Consider the following 12500-nt stretch of genomic DNA (forward strand, 5'->3'; position numbering starts at 1 on the left):
TAGAACAATGGAGGAGACCAAAGACCAAGCTTGTTCCTGACAGAAAAAGAATTCAAACATTTATCGCCTAGATCCATTTGTTGATGGCGAAGGAGTACTCATAGTCGGTGGTCACCTTCGTCACTCTCCTCTCAGTTTTCCTGAGAAACATCCAGCCTTACTTGTGAAGGGGCATCTCCCTTCTCAGCTTGTTGTTCAGCACCATCACGATAAAGCATACCATCATGTCGACAGATTACTCATGGAGCATGCGCAGTACGCACAGCTGGTTACTGGATCGTTGGTGTACACGGACTGGTATCGAAAGTCATATTTACCGGTACTTCTTGTGTGATCTGTAAGAAGCTTAGAAGGGTAAGACTTACCCAGCACATGGCAGACCTTCCCTTCAGACAGGACTGAAATCCCACCTCCCTTCACTAATGTTGGGTGTGAATTGTGTTAACTTTGGACTATGGGCGATCCAAACCCTGGAAAGTTAGAGTAGGCGCTGCTAACTCTAAATTTTAGGGATTGGTCTTCTCCTGCCTCAGTAGTCGCACCATACACAGAGAAGTCCTGGAATCAATGAACACAAGTGCATTTATTTGTGTCTATCCGTGGGCCCACTGCTAGAATAAGGTGTGATTGTGGCTCAAACTTTATCGGTGCCAAATCTGTGTTTGAACAGTCAAGCACTTAAAGGCTTGTTGTAAAATACGCAACACAATGCATCGCAACACAATATGCGCAATATATGCCGATGTCAATCTGTAAAATAATGCAATGTACGCAATATGTGCAAAACAGGGGCTAACTTGCAAAACTTCAAACAGCGCATGCTCACCGTTCCCACAACGTTTTTCTTGTAAACACCTGCAAAATGGATGTCTTTTGCAGTAAGTGTTTCCAAAATTAATTGCCTTTCATCTTTGACCATTCTCTGTTATATGCTGCACTGAATTATTATACCCCGTTTCATCATCAAAACCAGATAGTTCCACAAATGCGGAACAGTCAAGATCGTAAGTATAATTTACTTACGATCTTGACTTTTTTAATGTTTCCCTGAAATGTTTCTGTGATGGTTTCATTTGAGGTCGACATTTTCATAAGGATAGCTTAGAGCAAAATTTAACACTTTTGTTGCGTCTTGTTTTCCTACATCTCTTACCATGTTAACTCTATAGAGTTGTTTGCGTTGAAGTAAATGTGTCATGTCTAAAGAATTGTTAAAGTGCCCCTGTGATCATAAAAACCACTTCCTTTTTTCCTTCAGATTTTGAAAGTGTGTTTGCTTAACACCTGACTTGCAAAATTTTGAGCTTTGATTTTTATCCAAAGGCGGTTTACTTTGAGTGTAAGTTTTGGATTTCACGGTCCGCCATTACTCACGTTCAAAACTGACCAATTGGACCTCAGACGGTTGGATCCAGGGAAAAGTGACGTCAGAGGCTCACTAGCTTAAAATTTCAGCGTGTGAACGCAGCTTATTATATATGCAAAGCGTGAGTTTAAAAGTGTGAAAGCCCAAAACCCCCGTGCTGCATATTAATTCTGCGGCGTACACACGTATTGCATTCTTAAACTAGTGAGCCTTTGACATCATTTTCTCCTCAATCCAGCTCTCTCAAGAACATAATGTTAGTAATGGCGGACCATTAAATAGGAAAATTACAGTTAAAATAAAGAGGTGTCTTTTTGAAATCAAGGCTTAAAACGTGGGTCACTTAGTGTTTTGTTAACATAGTTTTGAAATCGAAAGAAAAATATGAATTGATTTTTTGGTCACAGGGGCACTTTAAGTAGTACGTCATCTGCCTGGGGTGGGCGACATGATTACTTCGTCCTGCCGAAAGGATTCCTATAAATTCCCTGAGATCTAGCTGTGACGAATCCTCAAATCTATTAGCTAAGCTGAAGTACCCTGAATTGTTTATTTATGTTGCTCGGGAGGAAACCCGGACGGTTTGAACTGATAGTTTGTTGTATTGATTTCAACACGAATGCAGGAAAATTAGAGGCAGTAATTCAGTTCTGTCTTAGAAGAAAGAATACTCTATTTTGTGAACCTTACTTTAATAGTCATAAAATGATAAAATATGTGTGGTTTCTGTGTTCTGGTAAATCAATACTTCAACAGGAACAAGTCCATCAAGTTAAAATGGTATAAAAAAAAATACAAAAACACTGGATGCCTTAAGCAAACTATTGAAAGTTTCTTTCCTGTTTGGAGTACCACTCACGTTAGTTTTTCCCTCCTTTGTTGTTTTTCTTTTTTTTTATAATTTTTGCCCTTTCTCGTTTTACCTGCCTCATTTGTACATTTTTTTTGCCATTTCGTTTTCACCAAACAGTACAATATTAAAGAAGGTTATATTATTTGAGTCATCATGCCTTGGTTGACAATTCGCCCTGTACACGACAAATTGTGGTTTAATTGTATTTGGCTTGGCTGAGATCAAAACCCAGCTTCAGGCCTGACTAGTGGTTTCACTTTGAAAACCTTGAAAACTACCCGGAAATCTGCTTTTTATCCATTCCTAACTTGCCTACATGTTGCTTCCTACGCTTTTCACTCGACCCTGCCCACGTTCCCTGTAGTGTAGGTTTGGAATAGAAGTGAGTATGACAGGTTTCCAGTCAGTCCCTTGATGTGAAGGGTTCATGTGCACTGAACCTGGGTGTTAATATTAATGGTACTTCTGAGCACTGGGTTGATTCGTACCTCTTCTCCCACCCACAACATCTAATCCCGTGGCTCTTCTTTAGAAAAAGGATTTTAAAAGCACACTTCCTATTTGAGCTCTAGGTGAACAGACGACTGATTGACGGTGGTGATGCTGTTAATATTGCATGGTTTTTTTACATCTTGAACTGACCCACTTCTTATCAATTTTTCTTTTCTTGCACACAGTGAGGGAAGATGTCAAAAAAGCCAGAGCAAGGTCAAAGGCCAGTATGGAAGGTCGTCAAAGACGTTGGAAAGGAATTATTTCAGGGGAAGAAATTGGAACAACAACAACATTCTGGTAAAAATGTTTTCTGGTTTCTGGTACATAATAGAAGTATATTTTGATAACAATCATAGTGCATGGTTTCAATTAAAAAAAAACAAGAGCGGTTTGTTTTGCAATGTAGGAAGTTTGATGTCCAAAGGTAAAAATACATGAATTTGGTAAACTGTCATGCAGCACATATATATTTACCCAAATGAATTTTTGTATCTTTATTTTGAAAGCTTATTACTAAAGAGCTAAGGGTGCAAATACTGTTAGATTTGGAGCTTTATTACATGGTAAAAAATGATGCAGTATCAGTAATAATAATAATAATAATACCAACTTAATTCATTTAATTTAATGAAAGGGAAGGATACCAGAGGTTATCCTTATCGAGGGTATCCCCGCACAGCCGGATGTAATTGACTGAGAGTCGATTTTGATGAGGGAGGAAAACCGGAGTACCTGGAGAAAAACCCTCGGAGTCAGATTGAGATCGACTGAAACTCAGCCCACATATGACCCGAGGCCATAGTTGAACCCAGGTCACAGAGGTGGGAGGCGTGGTTGGTAACTGCTAAAGGATACCGTCAGTCAAGTAAAAACAGGAATGTTAATTAAAGTTGAAATTATTTTTGAAATTAGCTGATCTGCATTGCTTTTTTTTGGAAAGTTTAACAGCAAAGTAAGCATTAATGTTTTGGTGTAAAAAATTATGTAATTGCACCCATTCAATTCTTAAATCTACATTTTCTCAAAAAGAATAATGACCATGACTTGAAAACTATAAAGTGCATTTGAAGACATAATATTATACTACATCTGGACAAAGTTTGAGAGAAATCTATTTGTTTTTGAGTTGTGGCCATGAAAATTCGGAAATGTTTGCTCTCTTAAAGTATCTTAACAGTGATGTGCTTGAACATTTTGTGATGGTAGCCCATGAAATATATAATAATATACGATATAAGCGGCGGATTTGTATCACATTTACAAACTTGAGGTGAAGGACAATTGTCTGGGTGAAGTTGTATTCCTGCAAAGGACTTTTTAGGGTGACATTGACTGAAGTTTGGACAAAATGAGCGGAAGTCATCTTCAGAGTCAGGTGATTTGTGTAGCATCGGTAGATGGCATAAATTTTTACTGTAGTCGTTGATGCGGTGATTGGTTATCAAAGTCATGATGTTATTGGTTGACTGAAGGCCATGAAGACTGTAAACAATGATTGGCGTATCTTAGTTTCAATAAATATCTGCACACTTTTGGTTTGTAAAACAGGTCAGTCACTTATTTTATTACAAATAAATCCGTTTGTGTATTTCTGCTGTTGTTGATATAATGTAAGTCGTTTGTAGGGACTGCAGCAAGTTGAGGCATTGGTTTAGTGGTCTGTGTTCTATTATAAGTTAGTAAACCAGCTTTCCAGTACAATCCATTGGTTATTTAGTACTGTGGGCTGTCTGTTGATTTCACCATTTGTTGTTGCATGTTTGTGTTGAGTCACTCTTGCATTGAAACCTGTTGAGCATGAAGATATGATTGGGCTAAACACAAAAGGCACTCACATGAACTGCAAAAGCAAATCAGTTATGAAAATTACTTGTAGAGTAACAAAAGTAACAGCTGAAAACTTTCAGGTTGAACAAGATTGGAATCTGTAACTTGTAGTAGGCAAACTACTCTATTACTGAGCTTTGGTGATGTGATCCTATAAGTGGTGAAATTTTCAATTGAAAGTACGTAGCCAGTGTTGTTTGTAGACAATCTTGAAAACTAAAAGAAACTCACCTTAAATGAGGTCTTCATGATGATGGCCCCTCAAGTAACCAGAATGATACCCTGGCTAAGAGGTCTTTTCTGACACTTGTTTCAGGTGCTGTTGATGGAAAAACCAGGTACACACTGCTGTGTTGCCTTCTGGTCAGGCAGGGCTCACGAGTGTTGAAGGATGTGTTTGACAGACTAATTCATACACAAGACCTTTGCAGTTCCTTAAAACATGAGCCAGTACACTCGAAGCTTCAGTCTCTTCGAAGTGAAGGAATCCTCAATGCAATGCAGTGGAGACAGTTGTATCCAGTTGAACCCTCTTCAGTGTCATCCACAAACTTTGCCCCTTCTCTCTTGATTGTGCTTTTGAGGACAATCGGTAACCTGAGTCCTCCATCCTCTGGCTGGGATGTACCTCCTCATTCATCTGACACCAGCTATGAGTCTGACATCGTGCGTTTGAAATACTGTGTGAATGCAGTATCGGCCTATGCCAAAGAGGCCTCTGTTAGTGATGCAGTGTTCTGTAAATACAAAGATCAGATCCAGAACACACTGGTACGATTGGGAGGAGCTAAATATGAAGATGTCATTCATGAAATAGAGAAACACGAAATGGGGCCATTGGATGAGGAACATTTCAAAGAACGTCTGAAGCAGTGGAAAGATGATGACGAAAGAATTAAGGACAAATTGAATGAGTGGGAGTGTCAAAGGAAGACTTCTGAAGATGCAGGTCAGTGTTGGGGAGCAAAAACTTGGTGTTGTTACAGCAGTATTTGAAAGACTGATGTCTTCTGAAAGTAGAAGGTTTTTCTTAGCTGCTGATTACCATCAAAATTAACAACTGCATGGCATAGTGTAAGTTGGGTGCCGGCATGAAATGTCTGGTGTTGTTTTTCTGTTCTGTCGTTTCCCTGATTGTGTTTCATTGGCCCTGAAAAGCCCTTTTGGGGAGTGGGGAATGGTGGTGGATGTAGGGGTTTTTGACGCCGCAATCTTTGTTGCGGTTGAACCTTCCGTTTGACTTTAACTAGTTTGCTTTCCCGCGCGCCTGGTTACCTCAGAGATATAATAAATATCTTATTAACCTCGTTTTCTCGGTCCGTACAGAAAGTTACGGATCCTCCTTGTTCTCCGTTGATTTATGGCCGCCCAAGTGCGAAATAAATCAACAGGAAAAAAAACCTCTGTCCGTAACTTACAGTACGGACCTCGTACTCGGTTAGTAAGGTTTCTCCTCCTATACTTCCTTCATTTTTTTCATTTTCAACAAAGTTTCTTTCTTTCCTTTTTTCAGTTGTACTGAACGAAATGATGACAACGCAACCGACAAGTGAGTTACCAGAAGAGGTTTCTAACATACACGGCCACTCTAAGGAGGTTGATGTAATTTTTCAAGCCATCGCAGGTGATAATAGTTCTTCTGCAGGAGTTCTTGTCAGTGGAATTTCAGGAATAGGCAAGTCTACTGTTGCTATTCAGGCTGGTCACCAACTAAAAAACAAATGTCAAAGCATTGTAAAGTTTTGTTCTTTGAGAGACGTTCATCAACTTGAAATGGAAGGTACATGTAAAATGCAAGGTGAATGGAGGGAAATTTTGAACGTGTGTGAACCTGGACATCAACAAGCCAACGAGAACCCTCGTCATGTCTTGCTCAGCTGGTGCAGGCGTCTTAAATATAACGTAGTCCTTATTCTGGACAATGCGGAAGATTCTATGGAAGATGGAACCATACAATCGTTCAATAACATGCTGAGAGACTTAAGGATGTGTTCTTGTTCTAAAATTAAATTTTTGATTACTTCAAGGCGATTCGACAGCGTTTCGTTTTCAGACCTAAGGCTTAAGCATGTAGAATTAGACCCCTTGGATGGAAAAGAAAGCATCGAAGTTTTAAAGGGTGGCGCTAAAATTTCTTCGGATAACCTCTGCGGGGTAGAAGCTCAGTTAAGCAAGGTAGCCGAACTCTGTGAGAACATTCCACTGGCACTTCGACTTGCTGGACCCCTGTTGTCATCAGAATCTGAATACGATTTTGAAGAGCTTATTCAAGCACTGGAAAACAGCCCAACAGAAACGCTTGGTCACGGTCTTCAGCGAATGATGGAAATAGCATTTGAAAAACTCGACAAACCACTGAAGGATGCACTAGTTTGTCTGTCGGTGTTTGTTCGATCTTTTGACAAAAAAGCTGCCAAAGCAATGATTGTGGATAATTGTGGTAACTATCTGACGAAACTGAAGCAGAGGTGCCTGATCCAAAAACAGGGTCATCGATACCTTATTCACTTACTCATTAGAGACTATGCCAGGAAGATGGGAAAAAGAGATGACTTTGCTGATATTTTGGACCATGGCCAACAGAGATTTGTCAAGCACTTCCTGTCGCTTCTAGTGCCCAATTCAGATAAATTCTGGGGCAAAGACACGTGCAAAGAATCATTTGACTTGTTCAATGAAGAAAGGATCAATCTTGAGTCGACTCTTGAAGAGGTTCGTGGGAAGAAAATCAGAGACTGCAGGGAACTGGAAGCCGTTGTTGATAACTGCCAACAATTGGCATCCTACATTGAATTCTGTGTACCCTTTCAGCTTTATTCTGGTTTTCTAGATGGTCTTCTACATTTTGCCACAGAGCAAGGAAAAGTGACAAATCAGGTCGAGATATTGCTTCTTCGTCATCATGAGTCAAGGAAGCATGGCAGTACTAGTAAAGAATGTGTTTACCGAGCCATTAAAATGCACGAGGAACATCGTGAACGTTTTGAGAAGGCGTCTGAGGTTTTTTATCTGAGTCATTATGGCAGACATATCTCACAGGACTGTGGTAGCAGAGAAAAAGCACAACCTATTCTAAAAAAGGCCATCAGCATATTTGAGAAAGAAGACCTTGGTAGCACTTTTGATAAGGGCAGAATTCTTGTAGAGCTGGGACATAATGAGAAATTTTCAAAAAGGCACGACGAGGCTCGTAAATACTACGAGGAAGCATTGAGATTTCGTCAGGAACATTATGGGCAGCATCTCTGGACTGCTTTCGCCCACAAGGACTTGGCAGATTTCTATTTGTATCAGGAGAAGTTGCAAGAGTCTAAACGTCACTACCACGAGGCTATTAGCATTCTGAAAGTGGTCGAAATGTTGGATCAGAAAGAGTCGATTCCTGTCTACAAGAACTTTGGGATATGCCATCAAAAGAGTCAAAACTTTGACGAGTCTCGAAGAGTGTTTGAGAAAGGGAGTGAAGTTGCTGATTCCACGATCGAAGGAAACCACAAATGGAAGGTGTGGATTAAGACTTACTTGGCGCTGCTTCTGGACGAAAAATTCCCCGAAGAAATTGCAACGGCAGGCAAAATTTGCGAAGAAGTTCTCAAGATGGGCAAAAACCTTGAAATCGAAAGCTGGCCCAAAAAGGAAGACCTTGAGAAGCTCCACAGAAAGATCCAAGGTTTACCAAGCCCTCCATAACTTATCTTTTTTCCAAAAACCTTCCATGGCACTTTGTTATGGCTCTCTTTCCAGCCTTGTATCAGACGTGCTTCAGAGATTCTTATTTAAAGGGGCTGTGTCATGACACTGTAGCTGATTTTGTGTAGGGTTACCAATTACTTGTTTTCGACTTCTCTTGGTACATTTTCATTTCCCAGGAGAAATTGCAAACAATGGTTATGCAAAAGTCTTGAGGGGTAATAGAGGTGTATTATGGGATTGTGCAAGTAGTGAATTAGCATGGGGGTGGGACCATTGTAAGTTCCAAGAGAAACTGGAAAACGATGCTTATTTAAATTTGGGTGGACAAGCAAAGAGTATTATGGTATTTTCCGTTTCGGGCAATTGTTCAGTACACCAACATGGCCACGATGACGTCAGAGACAAGCCAAGAATAGACCTTTTTACAGTTTCGTGCTTAGTTACCTGCCCTTTAAATGAAAGTGAGGCTGGAGTTGACCTTGTTATGATACAGACCTCCTTGCTTTTTCCCGCGCTTTGAGCAAGTTACATGCAATTGCTATGAATTTGGATTGGTTCATTGCGCTGTTTGCATCTGCTGTGATTGGTCGAATTGGTATTGTTTTACGACACTCAATTGAAAACCGCTCTAGTCAATTGGTTTTTCGTATTGTACTGTTTTTAATTAAGATTTTGTTCCCTATGATAGGGCAAAACGTTATTGAGCAATTGGAGACCAGCTACTGGAATTTTGCATGCAAATTATACCCGAATTGTTTTCACGTTAATTGACCAGTCTCGTCAAGTCTTTATTTATCATATTTTATTTTTATTTGTGTTTTTCCACAAATATGGGATACAGCAATACACATAATACACGTTATAGGGTCCTAAGATCACAATGTACAGAGGAGAGGTCACCGGATGTGAAGAAATCTTGATTCCGGAACACAGCAAATGTGAGGCTTTGGAATCCGGAATCCAGGGCGTGGAATTTGGCCATGGAATCCATTATATGGAATCCAGAATCCACAGATTTCTATAGAATCCAGGATCCATTTCTGTGGAACCCGTGAGTTTGGAATCCGATCTCAGGATCCGAGATCCACTATTTGGGATCCGGAATTCATGGCCTGGAATCTAGAATCCGAGAGCCACCTGAATTCCCTTACATAGGGCGAGAGAGGGGCACATCTAGACGAACTAATACAATTCCCCTTAACTAGTGAATAAGTACATTAAAAGTAATTTTTAAAAAAAGAAAAAAGACGAAAACAAAAGGAAAGGTAACTATATCAATTATAAACATTCATTAGTATTGAGCAAATTAATGATGATAAAGTGCATTTTTAAACGCTTTTTTTCGTTGGGTTTATCTTTTACGGATTGGGAATATCATTCCAAAAGAATTTACCGATAATTGTTGGACAAAATAGCGTCATCTTTGTTCGAAATGAAGTTGTGGCTAATTATTTTATTTGCAGATGAACTTGGGTGTGTTAATCACGTAGCTCAGGTACGAATGATATGGAAAAATGGGAAATTGTCATTGTTTAAGCAATCATAATAAAGTAAATAGATGTTAAATTTTACAAATTTCTTCTTTTCCCAAATTTAGAAAAAATGTAAGGAGTTCGATGATCGCTGGTTGTAACGGTATTATTGATCATGAAGTTGTACATACTGTGTATATCATGATTTCTTTAGAAGTTAGTGGTTAGGTAGTTAGTAGTAGTTAACCCACGAAGTAATACTTTTTATACTAAATTGTCGTTTCACCGATGTATTCCTTATGTAAATTTTATTTTCCTTTGGGTCACCTACTCGATTAGTTCCCTGAACTATTTAGGTGTCCCAAACTTTCGCACAATTGCTGTATTTTAGTTATCTGTGATTACGTTGTTTTTAGATCATGTAATTGTCTTAATAGTAATTTTCTGTAAATAATATTTTTGTGAGTTATAATAAAAAATTAACTTGACTTGACTTGAGGAAATTTCAAGAAGCCTAAGATACATAGTGAGGAGGGGACTAAACGTCACTGTAAGCGTTTGGTATGTTGATAAGGTATTACTTACTAGATTGGCTTAATAATACTGGAAACATTTGTAATTACTGACAATAAGTACTTTCTCAAAAATTCTTGTTCCTTTATTTCCAATCTACCATTGTTGGTACGCCCTTCTCGATTTGTGCTGGGCAGTTTTTGAGCATTTTCTCGATTTCGGTTTCATTTCGCGGAATCGTGAGCAATGCAGTTGCATACTGCCCAAAATGCAGAGAGGTTCTTTTCATTTTGGGGCAGCATTTGAGCACCAGTTTGGCTAGCAAACTTTGTCTTTTGGAACCTCCATGCAGGTTGCCCAAAAGAAAGAAACTGTGAATAAAATTTAAGTGTCTTGGCCTAGTGGCTGATGGTTGAGCGCGCGCCACTTATCCCAGGGAACGAGCTCGGATAAGTGACGAAAGCCACTCGTTCCGACTGTTTTACTCGCGGCTTCACTGATATACAGGTGTTCTAGTATCTTAAATTAAGGGTAGAGTATCCGACTGGTGTTACGAACTGGTTCGGTTCGAATCCAACCTAGGACTTTGATTAGTCAGTTTCCCATCTTTTCCACGGATGCATTGCATGTCACGCTTTTTTAGTCAAAATTAAAAACTCTAAAGGACGTCTTTGCAGCAATGAAGACCAAAAAATAATGCTGTAGTTTTGTTGCCAATGACCATTGAGGTGCACTGAAGCTGTTCTTTGTTGTTTGTAGCCAAGGATGGAAGGGATGGAAATGGATTGAAACTTGAAAAAATTGGCCAGTTTTTTTAAGTTTGGAGACGTTATCCTCTGAAAAGTTAAATACAAATAGCTCTTTGTGCCATATTATATTTCGTATCATCTCAGTGAGTTGACAGGAATGTTATACGTGTGAGCTATAGAACTAATTTAAATTTTTTACCCAGTTTTGACCCAAAAACTGAGTAAATTAATTACACCCGTTGTTTCGCTTGAAAAGGGTGGTTGCTGAAAAATGAGGGAAGACGCTTAGAAAACTACCGACAATGTCGACCTGTAACGCACTGTTACTTTACTTTAATTTCTACAGTTGTCTCCCGATAAGTGCTATCAATGAAAATTATCATGATTTATATAAGCGGTTTCACCATTACCGTCAACATACGGGTCGATTTCAATGGGATCGTCAAAGTTCCCCCGTTCGGGTATTTCCGCTCGTAAATAGGGAAGTCTGTAGGAGAGTGACATCCACCATGTACAATCTTCTCTCCAGTGCTGGCGAAGGTCGAGGGTAGGATGTTATGGCGATTCAAGCGTGAATCAATAGCCACGTATACTATCACGGGTATGTTCACGTCAAACTTAACAGTGGTCTCGTCATTGGGGCCCCGGAGATGCGTCAGGCCGTAGTACTTCGTGGGGATATCAACCATTTCGTAGCATTTCCGGTTTGTAGCAAATTTCTCTTTTTCTCGAACCATGCTTATCTCTCGAGGGCTGCCAGGCGGGAAAGTGACTTTCAGCTCTGCAAAGGGGCGAACGTCATAAGCGTTGTCGCGGAGAAAGATGCCCATCAGGCGAGATGTTTTGAAACTCAATGTCACCAAGCCAGGACCATGAACTTTCTTGCTTCTGTAGATAGGAAACTTGACTCTGTCTTGACAGCCTCCTAACATCACTAAATCTCCGGTTTTTTCGTAGTCATCTCCGTGGATATACGAAGAACGCGAATCGATTGCAAGATAAATGATGACCGGGACGTTTACTTTGAATAAAATGTCCCCCTGTTTGTCTTTCAGTCCACGGACATGGGTTAAACCATGGTACAGAGGTGGAACATCTTCCCAGCGATAGCAGTTATTGCCCGTCGCGTATTTCTCCCCGTGTCGCAGCATAGCTATTTGCAGTGCCCCATAGCCCGTCACCGATAGCGAAGTTTCGATGTGGATCCCGTTTGACACCTTGACCCTCAAAAGTATAACCAAAGAGCATAAAATCCATGACGAGACCATTGTTGCGATGAAGTTTGCTTCCTGTTCTAAAAAAAAGACTTTGTTGTAGCCTTGTTCCCTTAGTTTGGTTTAAAATTATTGAGGGTGTGGTGGAAAGAATGTGAAATTTGTTTTTATACTTTGAGTCGATGATATACAATGGATTGAAATATAGGGTTTGTACAGCTAGGGTACCGTTTTAGGAATCCATTTATAGTCAACAAATAAACAGTTATAAAACATACTCTCCCCTTTAGATGCACTTTGAATAGCACGTTACAAACA

At 39.8% G+C, this 12500-nt stretch overlaps 2 protein-coding genes across 3 annotated transcripts in view; one reads left to right on the plus strand and one right to left on the minus strand.

Moving 5' to 3' along the window:
- Positions 1-10199, plus strand: part of LOC137984094 (uncharacterized) — a 15512-nt gene extending 5313 nt beyond the window's left edge. The window contains exons 4-6 of one of the 2 annotated variants that reach the window (XM_068831302.1): positions 2897-3011; positions 4858-5490; positions 6055-10199. In XM_068831302.1, coding sequence (XP_068687403.1) covers positions 2906-3011; positions 4858-5490; positions 6055-8231 — 2916 coding nt within the window. In that variant the 5' untranslated portion in view covers positions 2897-2905 and the 3' untranslated portion in view covers positions 8232-10199. Of the gene's footprint in view, positions 1-2896; positions 3012-3034; positions 4721-4857; positions 5491-6054 lie in introns of those variants that run through there. The other variant, XM_068831303.1, reaches the window with a different exon arrangement.
- An 803-nt stretch (positions 10200-11002) lies between these two features.
- On the minus strand, positions 11003-12236 carry LOC137983265 (uncharacterized). Its single transcript, XM_068830463.1, has one exon. It carries the CDS (start codon positions 12234-12236, stop codon positions 11355-11357), a length of 882 nt encoding a protein of 293 aa, XP_068686564.1. The 3' UTR covers positions 11003-11354.
- Between the last annotated feature and the right edge of the window lie 264 nt (positions 12237-12500).

This window comes from Montipora foliosa, chromosome 13 (assembly GCF_036669935.1).
Source record: "Montipora foliosa isolate CH-2021 chromosome 13, ASM3666993v2, whole genome shotgun sequence".
Taxonomy (NCBI): Eukaryota; Metazoa; Cnidaria; class Anthozoa; order Scleractinia; family Acroporidae; genus Montipora; species Montipora foliosa.

Excerpts from the sequence above, each read along its gene's own strand:
- LOC137983265 (XM_068830463.1), bottom strand. The coding sequence starts at position 12,236 with ATGGTCTCGTCATGGATTTTATGCTCTTTGGTTATACTTTTGAGGGTC.